This window comes from Cebus imitator, unplaced genomic scaffold (genome assembly GCF_001604975.1).
Source record: "Cebus imitator isolate Cc_AM_T3 unplaced genomic scaffold, Cebus_imitator-1.0 Scaffold163, whole genome shotgun sequence".
Taxonomy (NCBI): domain Eukaryota; kingdom Metazoa; phylum Chordata; class Mammalia; order Primates; family Cebidae; genus Cebus; species Cebus imitator.
The window spans coordinates 2,563,834-2,583,572 of NW_016107478.1; the positions used below are offsets into that span (position 1 = coordinate 2,563,834).

The window sequence follows — 19,739 nt, forward strand, 5'->3', positions numbered from 1 at the left end:
AAACCTTATGAATAAGCAGAAGTCAGTTTAAAAAAAAAAAAAAAATCAACAAAAAAAGGACTTCAGGCTGGATTAAAACTCCAGTGATTCTTAAAGTAGGGTCTCTGGACCAGCAGGACTGGCATCACCTGGGAACCTGTTTTAAATGCCAAGTCTTGGGTCCCACCCCAGACTTACTGAATCAGAAACTTTGGGATGACATTAGCAACGACTGCTTTAACAAGCCCTCCCAGTGATTCTGGTCCTGTCAGAGTCTGACAACCACTGGTACAGGCAAAGATGCACTACAGAACATCTGGAGGGTAAACAGGGACAGGGAAGGGGGGTGGTTAGGCAGAGATGTTGCTGGAAGGATGGATAGAAGGCATATGCAAAAAAACATTGTATATTATGAGAAACGTTTTGGATTTTATCTGGAGAATAATGAAGCACCATTCCATTATTGTATTATGAATACAAAACACACAAAATAAATATTTAAAAATATATGCGATCATAAAGATACTTCTTTTTATCATTCCAGAGATTTAAAAACTCATTCCTGTGCAGAAAACTAGCCATTATAAAAAGGTCAAATTCAGCCCTACCTTTCTTTCTGGAGTCTTTCTTGGCGCTGGTTTTCACAGCTACTTGAAGTTCTGTCTCAGTTGACATCCTACTTAATCCTTAGTCCACTTCACACAGATCCCGGGCCTCGGCCAGGCTCATTGAGGACTCTTCTCCAAGAGAAAGACTCCTCCCTTCAGAAACGACACTCTGAGCTGCACATTTCACTCACTCTTTTTGAGTGCTGCAAATCAAGGCAAGAGAACATTCAGAATCATCACTGTTATGAAGTTAAACAGAAGTTTTTAAAAAGTGAATTGGCAAACATACAAACAAAATCTTGGTCTTCATGCAAAAACTGATCCCATGGTTTCATGATGGCATTGACAGGGCTTATACAGCAAAGGGAATGACAGGATTAGCAGCAAAACTGCTTCTCAAACTAGGTTACTCAAAATAGATCTTTAAAAGTCTAGATTTGGCCAGCTGTGACGGCTCACGCCTGTAATCTCATCACTTTGGGAGGCGAAGGCGGGCAGATCACCTGAGCTCAGGAGTCTGCGACTAGCCTGGGCAACACGGTGAAACCCCGTCTCTACTAAAATACAAGAAAATTAGCTGGGCAAGGTGGCGGGCGCCTGTAATCCCAGATACTAGGGAGGCTGAGGCAGGAGAATTGCTTGAACCAGGAGGCGGAGATTGCAATGAGCCGAGGATCACGCCACTGCACTCCAGCCTGGAAGACAGAGCGAGAATCCGTCTCAAAGAAAAAAAAAAGTCTAGATTTATAAGAGGGACAAAACCCAACTCTGTTTTCTACGTTTCTTATTTTCAAACAATAGATGCTAACCAGAAAATATAGCAAAGGTATGTCCTGATCAGCCCCATGGAGACATTTCCAACAAGAGAGCACCCATCCATCAGCCAAGCTTGATCAGCACCTTGGCAACAAAAGCAGATCATATGGAAGTGACCTGTCATCTGTCCCTCACTTGCAGGCATCAGAGGGGACATGGAGTTGACATACAATTGGGCTCCAAGGGTAAGGTGACAAATGGGGCTGAGAAACTTTCCAGCAAGCCAATTTTTATGTCAGCGTTTCCTCCAGCAATAAAAGCAGACAAGCATTTAATGTGCAGAGAAAAAGAAAAGAAACAGGCAGACACAGATTTCATTCATTCATTCACTAATAAATATGCATTGAATAATATCAGGTTCTATTAAATTCAGACACCATGCTAGGAAGAGAATAATGATAATATTGAAAATACAACCATTTCACTTACAGGTAGTATTTACTATATACTATGCCCTTAGCTACTGCTTTACGTATAATATCTCACTCAATCTCATTTAAACCAATGTACAATATTATCTTTGACAATAGTCCTTTCCTGTGACTATCTGATACTTATATCTGAGTTCTATTAAAAGTAAACATTTCACCAATTTCCATTTTTGAAAAATATTAAGAAAAGGCTACTAGAAATGGATCTTCGAATTGTGCAGCCAATTCTTAGTTCATTCCACAGATCTAGAACAGTTTAATCAAAAACGACTGACCTCGAATGCCAGTTTCAGTTCAAAAAGAATAATGACCCAAACCTCTTAATCATGACAATCTAGTTAATCTTAACAGAAAGTCTAATATAAAAGCCACATAAAATTGTAGTAAGGCTTAAATATGAGGAAATTATCACCTTAATCCAAAGATACCTGTTTTATTTATATAAAAGCTAACAATTTTTTAAAAAAGGAAATGGCCCAAATAAAAGTGCTTTATCTAGTGAACCTAAGGCTACAACTAAGACAAACAGAAAGTTATCTTTGTAAAACAGAGTCCATGAAACTGTACATAGAAAATGAGAATTTTTCCTAACACTTTTATACCATCGATCTATACCTTGCCACCAGCCTCCACACCCTTTCCAGCCCCTCGTCTCCAAGACACATTCAATGGGAGATTGCAGGATCACAAAAGTTGGTCATGTATAAACATAATTAAATTTATTAATAATATTTACCATTTTATTGCAGCAAATATTTACTAAGAATCTACCATGGGCCAGGTACAAATACAAGCTCATTCACGTTAATAAACATTTGCCATGTAACCATGCTGGCCCAGAGCACACAGTCAAAGGCAGGTTCCTGTCCTCAAAGAAGCTCAGTCTAACAGAGGTATCACTCACGTAAGGGACTGCGATACACATATGTCACCAAAACTAAAACAGGCATAAGTACCAGGCATCCTGGAGCAGAAAGGTACAAGAATTCATCTTTGCTCAGAGAAGTCAACAAAGCTTCAAAGAGTTTAAGCCCTACTCTGTGGAATCTTGAAGATTTATGTTTCTGTCAAAGAGATAAGGGAAAGGACCACCAGCTTCTCAATAAATATATGTAGAATGAATGAATGAATGAATGAATGAATGGTTGTTTCAGGCAGAAAGATCAGCATGTGTAAAAGCAAGGAGGGGTGAAATCAACAACCAAACCAGTAAAAGTAGGCACAAAGTCTACCAGGAAGGTGATGCACTTTCCCATCTGCTCAGTTTTTCCTTGTGCTGCCATCTTTCTATGGAATCTCTTGTCCCAAGCCTGCCTTGACATTCTATTAACTCCTCAAGTTTCACTTCAAAAAGATATCACAGGCAGAAAGATGTTCTGATCTCTCTAGTAAAACACTCTGACTCAACTTATTTTATGATTTGATATTTGGATAACTTCAGTTTCAGCCACTTATAAGCCACATGATCTGAAGAAGTTACTCAACCTGCCTTTGCCTCAGTTTCTTCATCTGTACAATGGAGATAATAGTGCCCACTGGGGAAGCTGCTGTGGCAGTTCAGTGTCATCACACACCTATTGTGATTGGAAGAGCATCTGGCATGCTTCCTGGTAAGCATTTAATAAATATTAGGCACATAGATTCCTGTGCTACTTGCTCAAGACCACATGGCTTTCGTGGTATGTGGAAGTCTGTATCATCTCCCATTTACAAAAGAGGACACTGATACAAGTTAATTTTGCTTTCTGAGGATGAATTGTAGGAAATGGTAGTATGTTGGTCTTGGACACAGTAAATGCCTAATCTATAAATTCAGGAAGGAGCTTAAATATATGGATTTTACACATTTTTAAGAATTTTTTAAAGGCAGTGTATAAAACTGGATTGGATTTGAGCCATTTTCTCTTCTTCAACTTTATAAATCACAATATAGCATATCTCCCTATTCCTATCTTCAAAGATGCTTGTTCAACAAAATATGATTATGTTCAAGTATTACAAGCATTACTTGTGAATTTCTGAAGTACATCCCTATATCAATAACGAAAGAAAACCACCATCCTATTCTGAATAAAAACTTAAATAAGGAAGCTACAGTGCTGAGAGAATGTACCACAGTGTGGACCCTAGCATCCACTTTAATTTTCCAAAAGGCAGAGGTTGAGCAAATGCTGTGAAGTAACTCCAAATTATTTAGGAAATTCGCTTCTTTGTAATTAAGGAGATTAAAGTCCTCCAGGGCCAGAAACCATGTGACAACTCAAATCATTTTCCCTAGTAAAAGCTGTGAAACCCTATCAGTTAAATTCAGGCTTGCCTAGAATTTTGAAATGCTTCAATAATATTTCTTTGTTTCACACAATCTGCAGTAATTTAATATTCCTGAAGTGTGTCAGGTTTTTTATAATGAGCTCTTCAAATCTAAATGTGAATTATGTAACATTCCACTACAGACATTCTGTCTAGTGAACTGCTTCTAAAATGTAAAATTTCATGTTTAGTGATGGGGTGGGGGCCAAAAACACCAAACCACAAAGCAGAGAAAACAGACATGTCTTTTTTTTTTTTTTTTAAACAAAGCATGAAGGATTCAGCAGCTACAACAGAACAAACACACACTAAACACATACTATAACACATTTGTGTTCTTTCTTTCCCCTTTTTCTCATACAATCCTACAATAAAACAGCTATTGTTTATTGAGGGTCCACCATTTGCCAAGTACTATGCTATAAGCTTTTCTGGCATTATTTGATACAATTCATTCAACTACTTGAAGAGTCCAATATCATTATCTACATTAAACAAATGAAGAAACTGAGGCACAAGCCAGCTTAGGAGCCTGTGCAAAGCCACGTAACTAATAAACAGCACAGCACAGGGCAAGTGACAAACCACTCATCTCTCCAACTTCACTCAAAGCCCTCCCAGATTTCCATCAGTGGATGAATGAAAAAACAAAATATTTGTACGATGAAATATTATTCAATTGTAAAAAGGAAATGCAATACTGATACACACTATAATGCAGATGAACCTTTAAAACAGCAAGCCAAGTTACGCAAAATACATTTCATATTGTAGGTTTCATTTATGTGAAATATCCAAAATAGATAAATCCTTGGAGATGAAATACAGATCAGTGGTTGCCAGGGGCTAGGAGAGGGGCATAAGGCTGAAGAACTACTTAATGGGTATAGGGACTTCCTTGGGAGTGATGAAAATGTTTTGGAACCAGACAGCAGTGAGGGTTGCACAACATCATGACTATAATAAATACCACTTTAAAGTGGTAAATTTTATATCAACACGGCACAAAAGTTTTTAACAGTACACATAAGAAGTCTCAGTTTCCTCAGCAGTAAAATGGGAACGCCACCACCAAGTATATGAGATTTGGAAGATAAATGGGATTTGGGCACTAAAAAATCTAGCTCAATCTATAGGATGCTATCTTTTATCCTCACAAAAACAAACCAGATAACACGAAAGTTGTTTTTCATAGGGAGGAACTGGGTGGTAATGGAGATATTGCAGAGGGTGATACTTCCCAGAGTACAGCTTTTTGCATAATTTCCACGTTTGGAAGCATATTAGTGTTCTACATATCTGAGAAAAATTAAATTAATAGGGATGGTAAGGGGGAACCTAAAACTAAAAGCAGACTGAAACAAATCAGTTCAATTGCATGTTAAATGGACATCCTAAACACACTTGCTGAAGAGGTAGAGGAGAAAAAAATTTATTAAATAACTTATAAACACAGAGTTAGATGGCTCACACCCATTCTTGGGCATAGTTGAAGCAAAAGCAGCAGCAAACAAATTCCAAAGCCTTTTTAGTAGGCTTGTTTTCTGTGGCGTTATGAGCAAAGCAATTCTGAAACTATTTTCAATGTTCTATAGAATGGACCAAAGTAGTAAATGCACAGATGTTGCTGGGAGCCAGCGTTCTCCTATGGGAAAAGAGATGTTAAAATATGGAAGGGAAAGCAGGAAAGAATGCTAAAGTGATAGGTTGAAAGTTGTAGGTTTCAAAGTAAACTCAGGATTTATAAAATATACATGCATCTGTATGTAGATGTATAGGTATGAATGTATGTACGTGTTGATCTGCAACTATTTCCTATCTCTGTCCACTAAAAGGGCCTAGAAGCAAAGATACCCAAGCAACAATGAGACACCTACTACTTAGATTTTGGTTTCTGTTATCATTTTCCTGCAAAAGAAACCAAGGCTTATTAGGAAAAATGAATTATTTCAGAGCTGGCGCACGGCAGGTACACAATGAGCCTGAAATATCGTGTTATTCCAGAAATTAAGTACTCAAAACAAAAAATGATGAGGGAATTTTATAAAGGACACAGAAGTCATCATGAAGAATTCTCACCAGCCTAATCAGGAACGATTTAAACACCAATATAATCAAGGATGGTAATAAATAACAAACCATCGAAAAAATAGGAATCCACAAATCTATACTGATGACAGACAGACAAACAAATGGGATAAGAATGGAAGGTTGTCTTGCTTACAGCAGAACAGGTGCTGACTAGTAAATACCAAGGGAGTACTGGAGTTATAAAATCAACATTTTACAGCCATGAGTAAAGGTAGGTCAGGCAAGAATCACCAACAGATGCCAAGTCCAGGGAAACATTTTTGATAAGAAGCAGAGTATTCATAGGTCTTAAACCATCTTCCCACTTATTGTTTATCATTTCCAAGAGAAACTTTGTAATTACATAGTGGAGAAATTGGACAAAATCTTGCTAAGAAAATTAACATCAACAAACAGGGGCAGAGGGAGAGCATGTGATACCCTGAGCAGAACACAACATCACTATGCAGTACTGTGTAATATTCTGGCCAGGAATCTAATCAGATTAGGCATTTAAAAAATGGGAAGGGGAGAGCTGTATTCATTGAAAATGTAATAAAAGACAAAGAGAAGCTGTGGACATATTTTAGATTAAAAGAAATTAAGCAGCAAAACAATTAAATGTCATACCTAGATAGGATATTGTACTGGTGAGAAAAGAAATGTTAGCCCTCCAAAATTATTGAGCCAGCTGATAAATTTGAATATGAATGGCAAATCAGGTGAACATATTGCATCAATGGTAAATTTGTTTAAGTTGAAAACTTTCCTGTGGTTATATGAAATAGTATACCTGTTTTTAGGAAACACACTAAATGTTCAGGAATAAAGGGCCAAGATATGTACACTTTACATTCAGATGATTCAGAAAAAAATTCATGTATGTGTATGCATATGTGTGTGAATATACACAGAGAGAAAACGCACAAATGATAAATCAAGTAAGATAAAATATCAGCAATGGGTAAATCTAAGTAAAGGGCATGGGGTGTTCTTTGCATATCCTTATTCCTATACTTTTTCCTGTAATCATAAGATTATTTCCAAATTAAGAAAAAGAGAAAAAAAAAAGGCCTAGCTCAAACTCTAGCACAAGGAAGTTTGCGACTAAGTAAACTCTGGCCTCACTTTTCTCCTAAGTTCAAACCCATTCCAGCTCCCTCGATGGCATGCTTTCTAATTCCCAAGGCTAGCTGAGTTTAAAATTAGTTTATGGCTGCCAGTTCTGATTACAGATTCCACCTTCACCCTGTATCTCCCCACACTGCGCAACTCGGCAGAAGATGGACCAAGGTTGTATGGAAGAGGGTTCTTTCTTCCTGAGCTCTAAACTTCCTCTCTAGGCTGTATTCTATGCTGACACAGACTTTTCATGCTCCTGCCTGCTGGACCACTGCAGGTTCCTTTAATTACTCAGCCTGAGTAGGCCTTTTGTAGATTATCTCCCTCTCCATCCCTGGGACTATGTCATTAGCCTGTCAATCTTTTTTTTTTTTTTTTTTTTTTTTTTTTTAAGTACCTCAAAGATTTTTTTCTGACCAAGACAATCTGGAAAAGGTCTAAAATGTCGCCATGCTGCATATTTGATCTTTTCAGGATCAAGACAACAGGAAAAGGTAAAGCCTTTCTGGAACCCAGTGGCAGCAGTTCTGTAAAGCTGCTGTGGGTGGGAGAGGTACAAGTGCTATAGAAACTTTTGGCAGAATATTGAGAGATGCTGTATCTTTCTGCTAATAAAGGACCACCATCATTGCAGTAGAGGTACAACCAACATCTACTTTGTCCAAACCTTTCAAGAAAAATAATACACTGATAGGACATATCCCTAGCTTTAAAACTTTGAAGCCCATAAAACTGATAGATTTACAACCTTAGCGTGGACCTAATCAAAGCTCTCTTGCCAAAACTGTAACAAGAAAGGGGAGAAAACAAATCACAAATATGGGAGACATATCTGAGCCTAACAGCTCATCTTCATTATGTGGCACTGTTATATTTACTACACATTATGAAAAAAAAATAGAAATTTAGGCAATTTATAGAGAGCTATTTTCTATAATAGGATAAACCAAATAAATGAGAAACTGGAGCAAAGAAACACAAAGAATTAGAAATGAAGATGAAGGCAGAAGCAAGAATAAGACACCAAAAACATTGATACAGTTGTAGAAGATGGGCTATATATTTGGCTATGAGATTCCTAGAAGCCAAAGCAAAGAGAGAAATATGCTCAGTTACAATTTCACAAAGTCTATACAACTTTTTTTCCTTCAGGCCAGAAGTAGAGAAAGAAAACTATCAGCTTTCATGAAATTGACACTGGTATCATAGATGTTAACATAAGCAATGTCTCCATAAAATTCCAAAAGAGAATGTTCCACATCTCTTACTGTATGCTGAGATCATAACACTGAGAGCATAATACTAATATAATAATTTTAAATAGGGTCCAAACGATGTGGCACAAATCCATTTAAGTTGTTTATGAACAAGGCATATATTCTTTTTAGTAATTAAATTGAAAGATAAATAAGTGGGATCTTGCTATACAGTATCTGATGGTCTAACTTTCCTAGGGTAAAATCTAAAATTAAACAAACTAATATTTTTTATCAGTTTACTCATCTGTAAAATGGAACAATAATAGAATAATCTCATAAATTTATGTGAAAAGTATTTTTGGAAAAATAAAATGCTATGTTCCAGAAGGCAGCACTCTTGTTACTCAGACATCAGTTAGTCTTTGGCAAGGCAAACAGAGAGGGAACAAAATGTGTTTCTGTAATCAAACTTGAAGCTAACAAAAGCCAGAACCAGGTTTCAGCAATATTAAAGGAATTTATTTGACAGGAACATGGCATACTTAGGAACATTTCATTTAACTAATGGATCACATAGTTTCATTAAGTATTTATAGCACCATGAAAATTCATTACATAAACTCTTAGGGTATCAGAAAAAAACAAGTGTATAAACCTAAAATAATTCCATTAGTGAGTGTTTTCAATGCTTGGGACTCCAGTTACATCCAACCTTCTAAAATTCTCACCTCTAATTTTACTAAAACACATCTATCAGTAGTTGGCAGAATCTAAACTAAAGCAGCAAGCTGTCCAAGGGGCTGGGCTGGAAACCTACCTGACTCCACCATTGACTGCCTAGGGAAATTTAGGCCTTTAAGCTCTTTAACCAGCCTCAGCCTCAATTTCTTCATCTATAAAATGGGAATAACTTTTTATCTCACTGGGCTTACAGGAGACCAAAATGCACAAAGCTATATAAAATGTCACAGCTGCTTGCCTTGTGTTCAGCTTATACTCTTCTCCCCTCATCCTGTTTTTCTCTCCCCTGTCACACAGCTGTGTGTCTATCTCCCCAGCAGGCCTTAACCTGTCCCAAACCTCAGTGGGAATGTGCCCTATACACCTTTGCATCCACACCAGCCCCCTGCACAGGGCCTGCCATGTTGCACTGGTTGGCAACAAATATTTAAATAAGGAAGCAAATCCACTCATTCATTGAACAAGTAGTTATTAAACACCAATTCTTTGATAGACCACTGTTTTAGATGCTTAGAAAGGAATAAAGATGATGTGATCCCAACTGCAAGGAACTCAAATCGTTAGGGAGGCAAAAAGAGACAGTGATTGCATGGTGTGCTAACAGTTGGTAGGAGAGAAATCACAGGATTCTCAAAAATGTAGAGGATAGGCACTGTCTCAACCTGGAGATGCTACAGGGTGGGGTGAGTTAACAATGGCAGTGCACATGGAAGACTTCTGAGAAGAGGAGATCCTTCAACAAAGTTCAGGAAGACTAGTACATGTTAGTCACCTTATGAAGAAAAACTGTGGATGATGGCATGAAACAGAGAGAAGACATAATCGATCCCAGGAACTCAGTTCATCATGGCTGGGTAGTAACAAGAGGCAAGTCTCAAGTCTGCAGAAGGAGACAGAAGTCAGACAGACTGCAGGGGGCCTGAATTCAGACCCTGGCAGCAAGGCGCTTCAAGGGGTCCTGTAAACCTGGTGGTGTACAACTCAAGGAGGCTCCAAGAAAATCCACAGGATGGGGAAATCAAACTCTACAATGCCTAAGATTATTTTTATCTATAAAAATAAATACAGGCCGGGTGTGGTGGCTCATACCTGTAATCCTAGCACTTTGGGAGGCTGAGGTGGGTGGATCACCTGAGGTCAGGAGTTCAAGACCAGCCTGGCCATCATGGTGAAACCCCATCTTTAAAATAAATAAATAAATACAAGTTTGTTTATGCAGATTAACAGTAGCACATGTATGTAACCATATTCAAAAATTCATACCCTGGTGGAGACCTCAAAAATTATTCATTGATTCATTTACTACTCACAGGTGACAGGGGCCACCACAGTGGGATAATAGGTGAGCAATCATGTTCTTACAAAATGGTGCTTGTCCAGGAATTGCCCAGGGACTGTCAGCCAAGCAAAAGACTGCTGTGCGAAGGGAGTAAGTTTACAAGCACATGTGCTTCCATTTTCTTTTCCAAAGAGGTCCTAGATAAATGAATCTTCAAAACAAAGGTAAAAAGCATACCCAACTCCTTCGGAACATAGTCATTAAATCACAAGTTCCGTCAATCAAATCAAATCAACACACATTTCCTAAACACTGACTCTGTGTAAACAGACCTGTAAATGTTGGAGGTACAGAGGGAAATTAATCAAGGGCTGGCCACAGATACAGCCTCCCAGGGCTGAGTCTGACCTCAGGTGCCCATCACACTTGCTCCCCAAAACACAGATTCTAAAGGGACACTTCCCTCATTGGCCTTTTTAGCCAGACGTCATTACTCATTTTAACCCTGCTCCACACCAGCCAGAGGAGGGGAGGCAGGCCCACTGTGTTTATTTGCTCTTGGAAACTGAACACCCTGTACTCATCCCTGTTTCCTCCACAGAGTGTTTGAGTAACGTGAACTACTGCTATTCCCTGGGGTCTTGCAGGGAGAAAAGACAAGTATTTAATGCTGGCCTCCCTGTGAAGGGGATTTTAAATAAACAAATGCCACATTTGGCAGCTTCACCTGCTGATTTACCTAAAATATATACCGCCATTATTTACTCTCCCTTCCACAAGCTGCATTTCATTATCTTCAGAGTTGACAATCAGAAAGAGAACAGAAGCAACACCCATAAGTAGCAAGCCTAGCTAGTGCAACAGATGTCCCCAAGCTGCTCCACTTCAAGAGTGGACCTGGGCAGGGACTCATCCTGCAGCCACGCACATCTCAGTGACTGTCTGGGTCCCAGTGAGCATCAGTAGATTCCTCCTATAAGAGCCTTGCCCACTGGCCCCACTTGATGTGCTGCCAATAGATGCCACCTTCTCCCTCTGGAAGGAAGGCAGAGACAGGTGGCAGGCTTTCTCTCATCACTGATAACCTGTTTTTTCTTGTTGCTCTCCTCAAACATCAAATTTTTACCACCTTCCTTTTGACAAAAAGGACTATCATCTTCCTTTAGCTCACTAATGGTTTGCTAGTCCAATCTCAATTACTGTAAAATGGATACATGGATGGCTCAAATTTTCTCCACAAAAGGATCTGCGCTTGACGGGAAGCAACCCAATTTCCACAATTATCTCCCTGACAAAAAGCACACGCAAACAGCGATAACCGTGTTTTCCTGAAGCCATAAATGAGAATGGATGCTCTGACAAAGGATGTCTTCTTGTTGTTGTTTCCTGATTTGTGAATGTATTTATTGGAACCATCTCACAAAAACATAAAAATTCTATCACACTTGGAAAGTAAGGAGCAAATCAGCAACACGGAAAAGCCTCCTCACTGTTTCACCCTGCAAACCACTACAAACTCAAACTCCGCAGCCCAGGAAGACTTCGCTGACGACCCACCTGCGCTCACTCCTTGCACACCATACCTCTATGAGTAAGAGCACAGTGGGCGGCTCCCGAGTGTCGCTGCACACTGGAATGACCTGAGGAGCTGACACCCATCCCTGGGATTCTTACTTAATTGGTTTCAGGTCCAGCATGGGCGCTGGTAATTTTTTTTAAAATTTTATGTTTTAGAGACAGAGTCTCACTCTGTTGCCCAGGATAGCGTGTAGTGGTATAATCACAGCTTACTGCAGCCTCCAGCTCCTGCGTTTGAGGGATGCTCTCACCTCAGCCTCACAAATAGCTGGGATTACAGGTGCACAACAATGCACCCGGCTTGACACAAGGAGGCTTAAAAGCTTCCCACGTCATTCTAAAATGCAGCCAAGTTTGGCAAACACAGGAATAAAGGTTAAGAGAACTTGGCCTGACTCCTCTCACTACTTAGGTAGGGTTGAGCATGTTATTTAACTCCCCGCACCTGAATGTGTTCACTGCAAAATGCTATGACTATGAATACTTACTACATCTGACTATAGTATTAAATGATGTAATCCACATAAAATATTTATCTCATAGTGGGAAGTGCTGGTGGAAAGCAGAAAAATTCCCCTCCCCAAAGATGCTCAAGCCCTAATCACTGGAACTTGATGTAGATGACTGAGATAAGGAAAACTGGGGCTTCTGAACTCCTGAGATTTAGCTGACATTCGAGGTTTTGAACAAATGAGACCAGAGAGATCCTGGGATGGGGGGAATATATACTGCATGAAGGATGAATGTGGATCTTTGGGGTGGGAGCGCAGACAGTGGTGGACAGAATGGTGATCCCACAGATGCCTGCTCCCTAACTTCTGGAGCCTGTGAACATGTTGTCCATCACATGGCAAAGGAGTTGTACATGTTGCTGCCCTGCTGCCTGCCCTGTCCTTCGCCCCAGATGAGTCCCAGCTGGCTGGGCCTGGGACAGTTCCCTCCCCAAGGACAATTTGCTGCCTGACCAGGAGTCACAACTCAGCCTGGCAGAAAGAACGATATCCAAGTTGGATATATAAGACGACATGCATATTCTCTCTTTCAAGAATTTGAATTTGGTAACACAGGCTCTGTCCACTGGTAGAGAGCCCAGAAGTGCAGAACAGGGAGAAGCCAGGAGGCAGGAAGGCCAAGACTTAGCAGAAGTTGTGAGTCAGCAGAAGTGAGGACTGGCAGAAGCCACTAAGTAGAGAAAAAAAACAGGTAAGTAAGAAGGGGAAAGAGACATTTTCAGTACAAGTAGAAACTGAAGGCACCCAATGGCAAGGATCAAACAAAATCCTGTGCAACGGGAACAACATGATACCCAATCCCAAGAGAGACCCAGGATTCTTCCTTTAGAAAGTCATACCCAGTCTCCATGAGGCCAGGCTCTACAGCTATTCCTAACTCCAGAAAAACTCCCCGCTGTCTTACTTCTGTGCATGGCCTGAAAATGCCATACTCTTCCTTATTGTGGGGGCCTGCCACAAACAGCCTGAAGCTCCTGCTCTGATGCACATAACTGTGCCTGTCACCTGAACTCTTAAATATATCACCGGTTGTATTAGTCCATTCTTGTATTGCTATCGAGAAATACCTGAGGCTGGGTAATTTGTAAGAAAAGAGGTTTATCTGGCTTATGGTTCTGGGAAGGCTTCAGGGAGCTTTTACTCAAAGCAGAAGGGAAGGTTCAGCAGGAACAGGCACTTCACAAGGTGAAAGCAGGCGCAGGACAGAAGTGGGGGGAGGTGCCACATCTTTTCAACAATCAAGTCACCTGAGAACTCCCTCACTATTGTGAAGACAGTATTAAGGGGATGGTGCTAAACAATTCATGAGAAATCAGCGGAGGCCCATGATCCAGTCACCTCCCAACCTGTAATACTAGAGATTACAATCCAGCATGAGATTTGGACAGGGGCACAGATCCAAGCTATATCACTGTTACCTGATGTCTGGCAAAAAAAAGCCATGAGCATCACTGTCTCACGGACTTGCCCTGGGATTTCAAACTGTGGCTCCACCAAGTCCCAGATATGTGACCTTTGGCAAATCTCTTGAAGTCTTTGAGCCTCCCTCTGCACCTCTGGAAAGGTGGGAAATTGGTACCTCGCCCATAACGGTTACTGAGTAGAATAAATAAGGTAATATATGCAAATTGCTTGGTACTAGAGGAGGTGTTCATTACCTATTATTTGCCTTCCCTTCCCTCTATTCCATTTGCATATACTTCTTTGGAATGAAAAGAAAGGTATTTCTGATATTTATTTGCTGTATCATATAACTGTTGATTATTTAATGCACACTTCTCAAAATGAATTAGGAAATAAAAAAAATTATTTCTCCTATGATGTGAAATCTGATATGTTCACTTAGCCTGATCTTCAGGCTCTAGTTCAGTATATCTCCCCAAACTCACAGCTCAGGTCAGCATCCTCATGTAAAATACAAGCTAAGGGAAGACAATAGCTTGCTGGTCCGAGACCCCAGAGTGCACCTTGGTTATTCAATACCACACTCCTTCACCTATTCAAACTCAGCTCACCTTTGGAAGTGCCAACAGGAAATTGAAGACAAATGCATACAATTTCAGAAGACTTATAAAGAGATGATTTACACATGAGTGGAATGGGTTGAAGGGAAACCCCAAAGGACACTGGAGTGTCCCAGGGAGAGAAGAGCAGAACTGTTACCTCTCCTAGGCCTGAAAGGATGAGAGGAGGAAGGGGCTACTAGACTAGGAGGGAACCTTGAAGAAACAGTTCCTTTAAAAGGAGCAGTAGCCTTCATTCTAGGAAGCAGCAAACCTCAGGCAAGCCAGCAGGGAGAAAGAAGCTGAAAAAGGGATCAAAAACACAGAGACTTCCTGCTCCTTAGCCTCTTGCTAGGACCCAGCACTGGCTAATCCCCGTAAGTGGCCAAAGGGTCAGAAAACCCACAGATGAAAGAGGGATGGATGCAGTCCACACGGGTCAGCTTCCCAGAGCATGAGAATAGGGCAGTGAGAGCCCCTGGAGGGGCAAGCAGAAGACAGCCAAAGGCCCAAGTGAAGCCCTCCTGCTCCAGGAGGAATTTCCTATCGCAGCCTACATTCTTCAAAATTCCCAAGGAACCACATGCCCTCTATGTCTACTATAACAGAGCATAAAACAGAAGGGAGAAATGAAGAAATGAAAACAATTACATTCATGAGAACCTACTAGGCTTTACATTCTGTGCTAAGCAATGTACATTCCTCATGCTAGTACATCTTTACAATCCGAGAAGGCAAGTTATGATTATTCTCATTTTGTAGTAGTGGAAACAGAGGCACAGAAGTCATGAGGTATCAAGTCCCAGGTCCCATTCCTATTGTGAATCCAGCTCTAGAACCCAAGTGTATTTGGTTCAAAATATCACAATGTTTCCACAAAACCATACAGCCTTCAAAAATTGTCATTTCTTATCTATCTATATCTTGTCCCTTGAAGAGCCTGAAGACCATCTGAGGGCTTAGATGGTCTTCTATTTCTTTTGCATCTTCCTTTGCCCTTGTGCTAATAAGATGCAAGAAAGCTCCACATATATATTAGCTGATAAATAAAATCACAAAATCTTTGAAATCCCCACATTCCTATTTTTTTTTCTTAGTTTAAATGTGGCACATATATACCACGGAATACTATGCATCCATAAAAAAGGATGAGTTCATGTCCTTTGCAGGAACATTGATAAAGCTGGAAACCATCATTCTCAGCAAACTAACACAGGAACAGAAAACCAAACACCACATGTTCTCACTTATGAGTGCAAGTTGAACAATGAGAACAGACACAGGGAGGGGAATATCATGCACCAGGGCCTGTCCAGGGGTCGGAAGCTAGGGGAGAGATAGCATTAAGAGATACACCTACTGGAGATTACAGGCTGATGGGTGCAGCAAACCACCATGGCACATGAATACCTATGTAACAAACCTGCACATTCTGTACATGTATCCCAGAACTTATTTTAAAAAACAAAAACAAACAAACAAACAAAAAATCTGCTCCTTGAATGCTTGGGAAGACTGATTTGAATAAAACTAAAGAAAAAAAAAAGGCTGTTTTGCCAAACACTCAGAAACTTCTTTTCTCTCTTTTTTTTTTCAGACATCTTATATTGGGATTCACAACTCATCACACCCACAAGAAGTACCCCCAGGCTCCTTGTCTGTTCAGGCAAGCACTTGGTAAATTCAGAAAACAGTTTAGATTAATTTCTGCTTGCCAAGTACAAGGCTTCTGGGTAGCCTTCTCTTATGCAAAATTTTAAAAGAAATATTATGGTCATTTACTTAGGCATGTCCAACAACGTTTTTTAAAATGAACCCTTTGGATAAAGTTTTACTAATAATAAAAACAATAAAATAATAATGCAACCATGGCAGCTCTGTATATTTGATATTATGTGTGTGCAATCTTACCTGGTGAGAATTTTTATTTTAATTTATTTATTATACTCTAAGTTCTGGAGTACATGTGCAGGTCGTGCAGGTCTGCTACATAGGTATACACACGCCATGGTGGTTTGCTGCATCCATCGCTCCGTCATGTACATTAGGTATTTTTCCTAAAGCTATCCCTCCCCAAACTCCCCACGCCCTGCTATTCCTTCCCTAGCCCCCCAAACCACCTGGTGAGAATTTCTAAAAGCCCCCAAGTGCCATTCTGACATTTTGTCATTAACTGCTTTTGCCTTCTCTGCAGGGTAGCAAAGGTGAGCTGGTGTAGGCTTAAGTGCAGGTTGAGGCCTGAGGCCCAAACAACTCGCTTTCTCCACTCCACACTCACCTCCCATTTAACAGGAAGACAGCAGACCTTGTCAGAACATAGCAATAGTGAAAGGAAAGGGTCTCGCAGTTTCCTCCAATCTCCCTCTGTCTGTGCACTCATTTGACATTTCCTTTCTAACGACTGTCTGGGTTTGCCAAATACTTTCTCTTTTGTACTCTCATTTCTTCTTCATGGTGCTGTCCCCATTTTAGGATGGCTGGAGATGATATAAGCCACAGATTTTCCAGCTAAATGGGACTGGACTCCATGCCTTTTGAGTCCAAGATCTTTTATGTACCTTGTAAACACCACCTGACTCCTGGCTCTATATTAGGCTTCCTTAATTAGATTATCAGCCCTAGTACAGGTACTGCCACCCTGAATGACAGTGAAAGAGCAGGACCTGTTGTTAGTAAGTGAGTTGCCCACAACCTTCCTCAATCATCCCCAGTGGGTGAGACCACACCTCCTTCCCCATCTGTTGAATCTAGAACACACCTCCCAGACAACACCTCCTTCTCCATCTGCTGAGTCTAGGCCATACCTTCTTTCCCATTGTGTTGAATCTAAGCCACACCCTTTCCTGTCAGTTGAATCTAGACCACACCCCCTTTCCTGTCTGCTGAACCTAGGCCACACCCTCCTTCCCTTTCCACTGAATCTAGGCCACACCCTCTTTTCCTGTCTGTTGAATCCAGACCACATCCCCTTCCTATCTGTTGAATCCAGACCACACCCCCTTTCCTGTCTGTTGGATCTAGATCACACTCCCTTTTCTGTTTGTTAAATACAAGCCATACTTTCCTGACTGTTGAATCTAGACCACACCCCCTTCTCTATCAATTGTCTCTAGACCATACCTCCTAGACCACCTTCTTTCCCTAGATATCAAATCTAGACCACTCCTCCCAGACCAAGCCACCTTCCCCATCTGCTGAATCTAGACTACAACTCCTTTCCAATCTGCTGCATCCCTGCACCTTTGCCCAGAGCTGTGGGGTCACTAACCTGAATAATAATCCTTTTTCCCCCGTCTGGAGGAACTTCAACCTTTGCTCATTAAAATTTACAGTCTAGTCTGGGAGCGGTGGCTCACACCTGTAATCACAGCAATTTGGGAAGCCGACGTGGGTGGATCATGAGGTCGGGAGTTCAAGACCAGCCTGACCAACATGGTGAAATCCTGCCTCTACTAAAAATACAAAAACTAGCCAGGCGTTGTGGCACATGCCCATAATCCAGCTATTCAGGAGGCTGAGGCAAGAGAATTGCTTGAACCTGGGAGGTGGAGGTTGCAGTTAGCTGAGATCATGCCACTGCACTCCAGCCTGGGCAACAGAGTAAGACTCCATCTCAAAAAAAAAAAAAAAAAAAAATTACAGTCTAACTTAGAAGTATTCTTTAGAGATTAAAAAGACCAAAATAAAGATAATAGAATACTAAATGGCTTCCAAGAGCCAAACTAGTAGGTCAGGGTCAGTTAATCCAGATTTTTAATTGGGTTATCCCTAAAAAATGAACCAGCCTTGATTAGGTGCCTATTAGCTTTCAGTTTCCAGAAAGCAGCTAGCTAGTCCTGCAAACAGTCATTCTCTTGACATCTGTGATTCTCTAAGTATTACCAGTTAATGTCCATGCAAGGAGGACTGGATATATGATCAGAAGCAGCATGAAAAGATCTCCTCCTCTCAGGAATTCCGGGCAGAAACAACCACAGAAAATCACAGGGTTGAAAAAAATTGGTATATCAAATACTCCTTTGAAAAATTTTATGAAAGCTGTGAACACTTTCCCAAAGCTCAAGCCAAGAACTTAAGATGTAAAGTGGGGATTTAAAAAAAAAAAAAAAAATCAAAAGGGAAACAAAAACCCAATAGGTTTTAAAAGTACAATTCAAAAATCATCAGTATTATGTCCACTGACTTTTCATCTTCTTTTATCCAACCATTCTGGTGGCATATTGCCACAAAATCACAGTAAAATAAGAAATGGCTTCTAATAACAATAAGACTGTATGGCTAAAAAGTACTTTCCCATCTAAGTGTCCAGATGAAATTCTCTCAATACCCTCAGGAAAACACAAAATAGAAATCTCAATGGTCATTTTAAAGACTGAGAAACTGAGCCTCTAGAAAGGAAACTGACTTACCCAGGGCTCTAGTAGTGGTAAGTGGCTGTAACCAAGCTAAGATACAAGTCTTTATGCTTCCAGTCTAGCGTTTTAAAGATGAAAAGAAACTTGGATATCAGCTGGACCTGTAGCCTACAGCAAGTGTGTCCAACCAGAAGCCTGTGGGCTGCAGGTAGCCCAGGACGCCTTCGAATGAAGCCCAACACAAATTTTTAAACTTTCTTCAAATATTATGAGCTTTTTTTGATTTTCTTTAGCTCATCAGCTTTCGTTAGGGTTAGTGTATTTTATGTGTGGCCCAAGGATATACTTCTTTTTCCAATGTGGCTCAGGGAAGCTAAAAGATCGGACACCCTCGGCCTAGAGTCTTCACTTTGCATATGAAGGATAGTATCTTAGAAAGATCAAATGCTTTGCCTAAAGTCACGCGATGAGTAAGTTACACAGATCAGTTAGCTAGGTCACCTGATCTTTAGTCCACTTCTGACGCCACTGTGATCCACTAAGCCCATCATTCATAGCATCAATCATAGAGAAAACTTCCATATGATTCGTATTATTAGGCAATTTCTAACTTCATTAACTTTTATAGGACTTCTACTCCAAGAATAAGTTATTTTTTAAACATTTCAAAAAGCATAAAAGAGGGCCGGGCGCGGTGGCTCACGCTTGTAATCCCAGCACTTTGGGAGGCCGAGGC

At 40.4% G+C, this 19,739-nt stretch overlaps 1 protein-coding gene across 13 annotated transcripts in view; it reads right to left on the reverse strand.

Moving 5' to 3' along the window:
* Positions 1-19,739, reverse strand: part of DAB1 (DAB adaptor protein 1) — a 902,516-nt gene that overhangs the window by 297,794 nt on the left and 584,983 nt on the right. For all 13 annotated transcript variants that reach the window (XM_037744064.1, XM_037744058.1, XM_037744061.1 and 10 more), the window contains one exon: positions 588-790. In XM_037744064.1, the coding sequence (XP_037599992.1) occupies positions 588-654 (67 nt within the window). In that variant the 5' untranslated portion in view covers positions 655-790. The remainder of the gene's footprint in view (positions 1-587; positions 791-19,739) is intronic.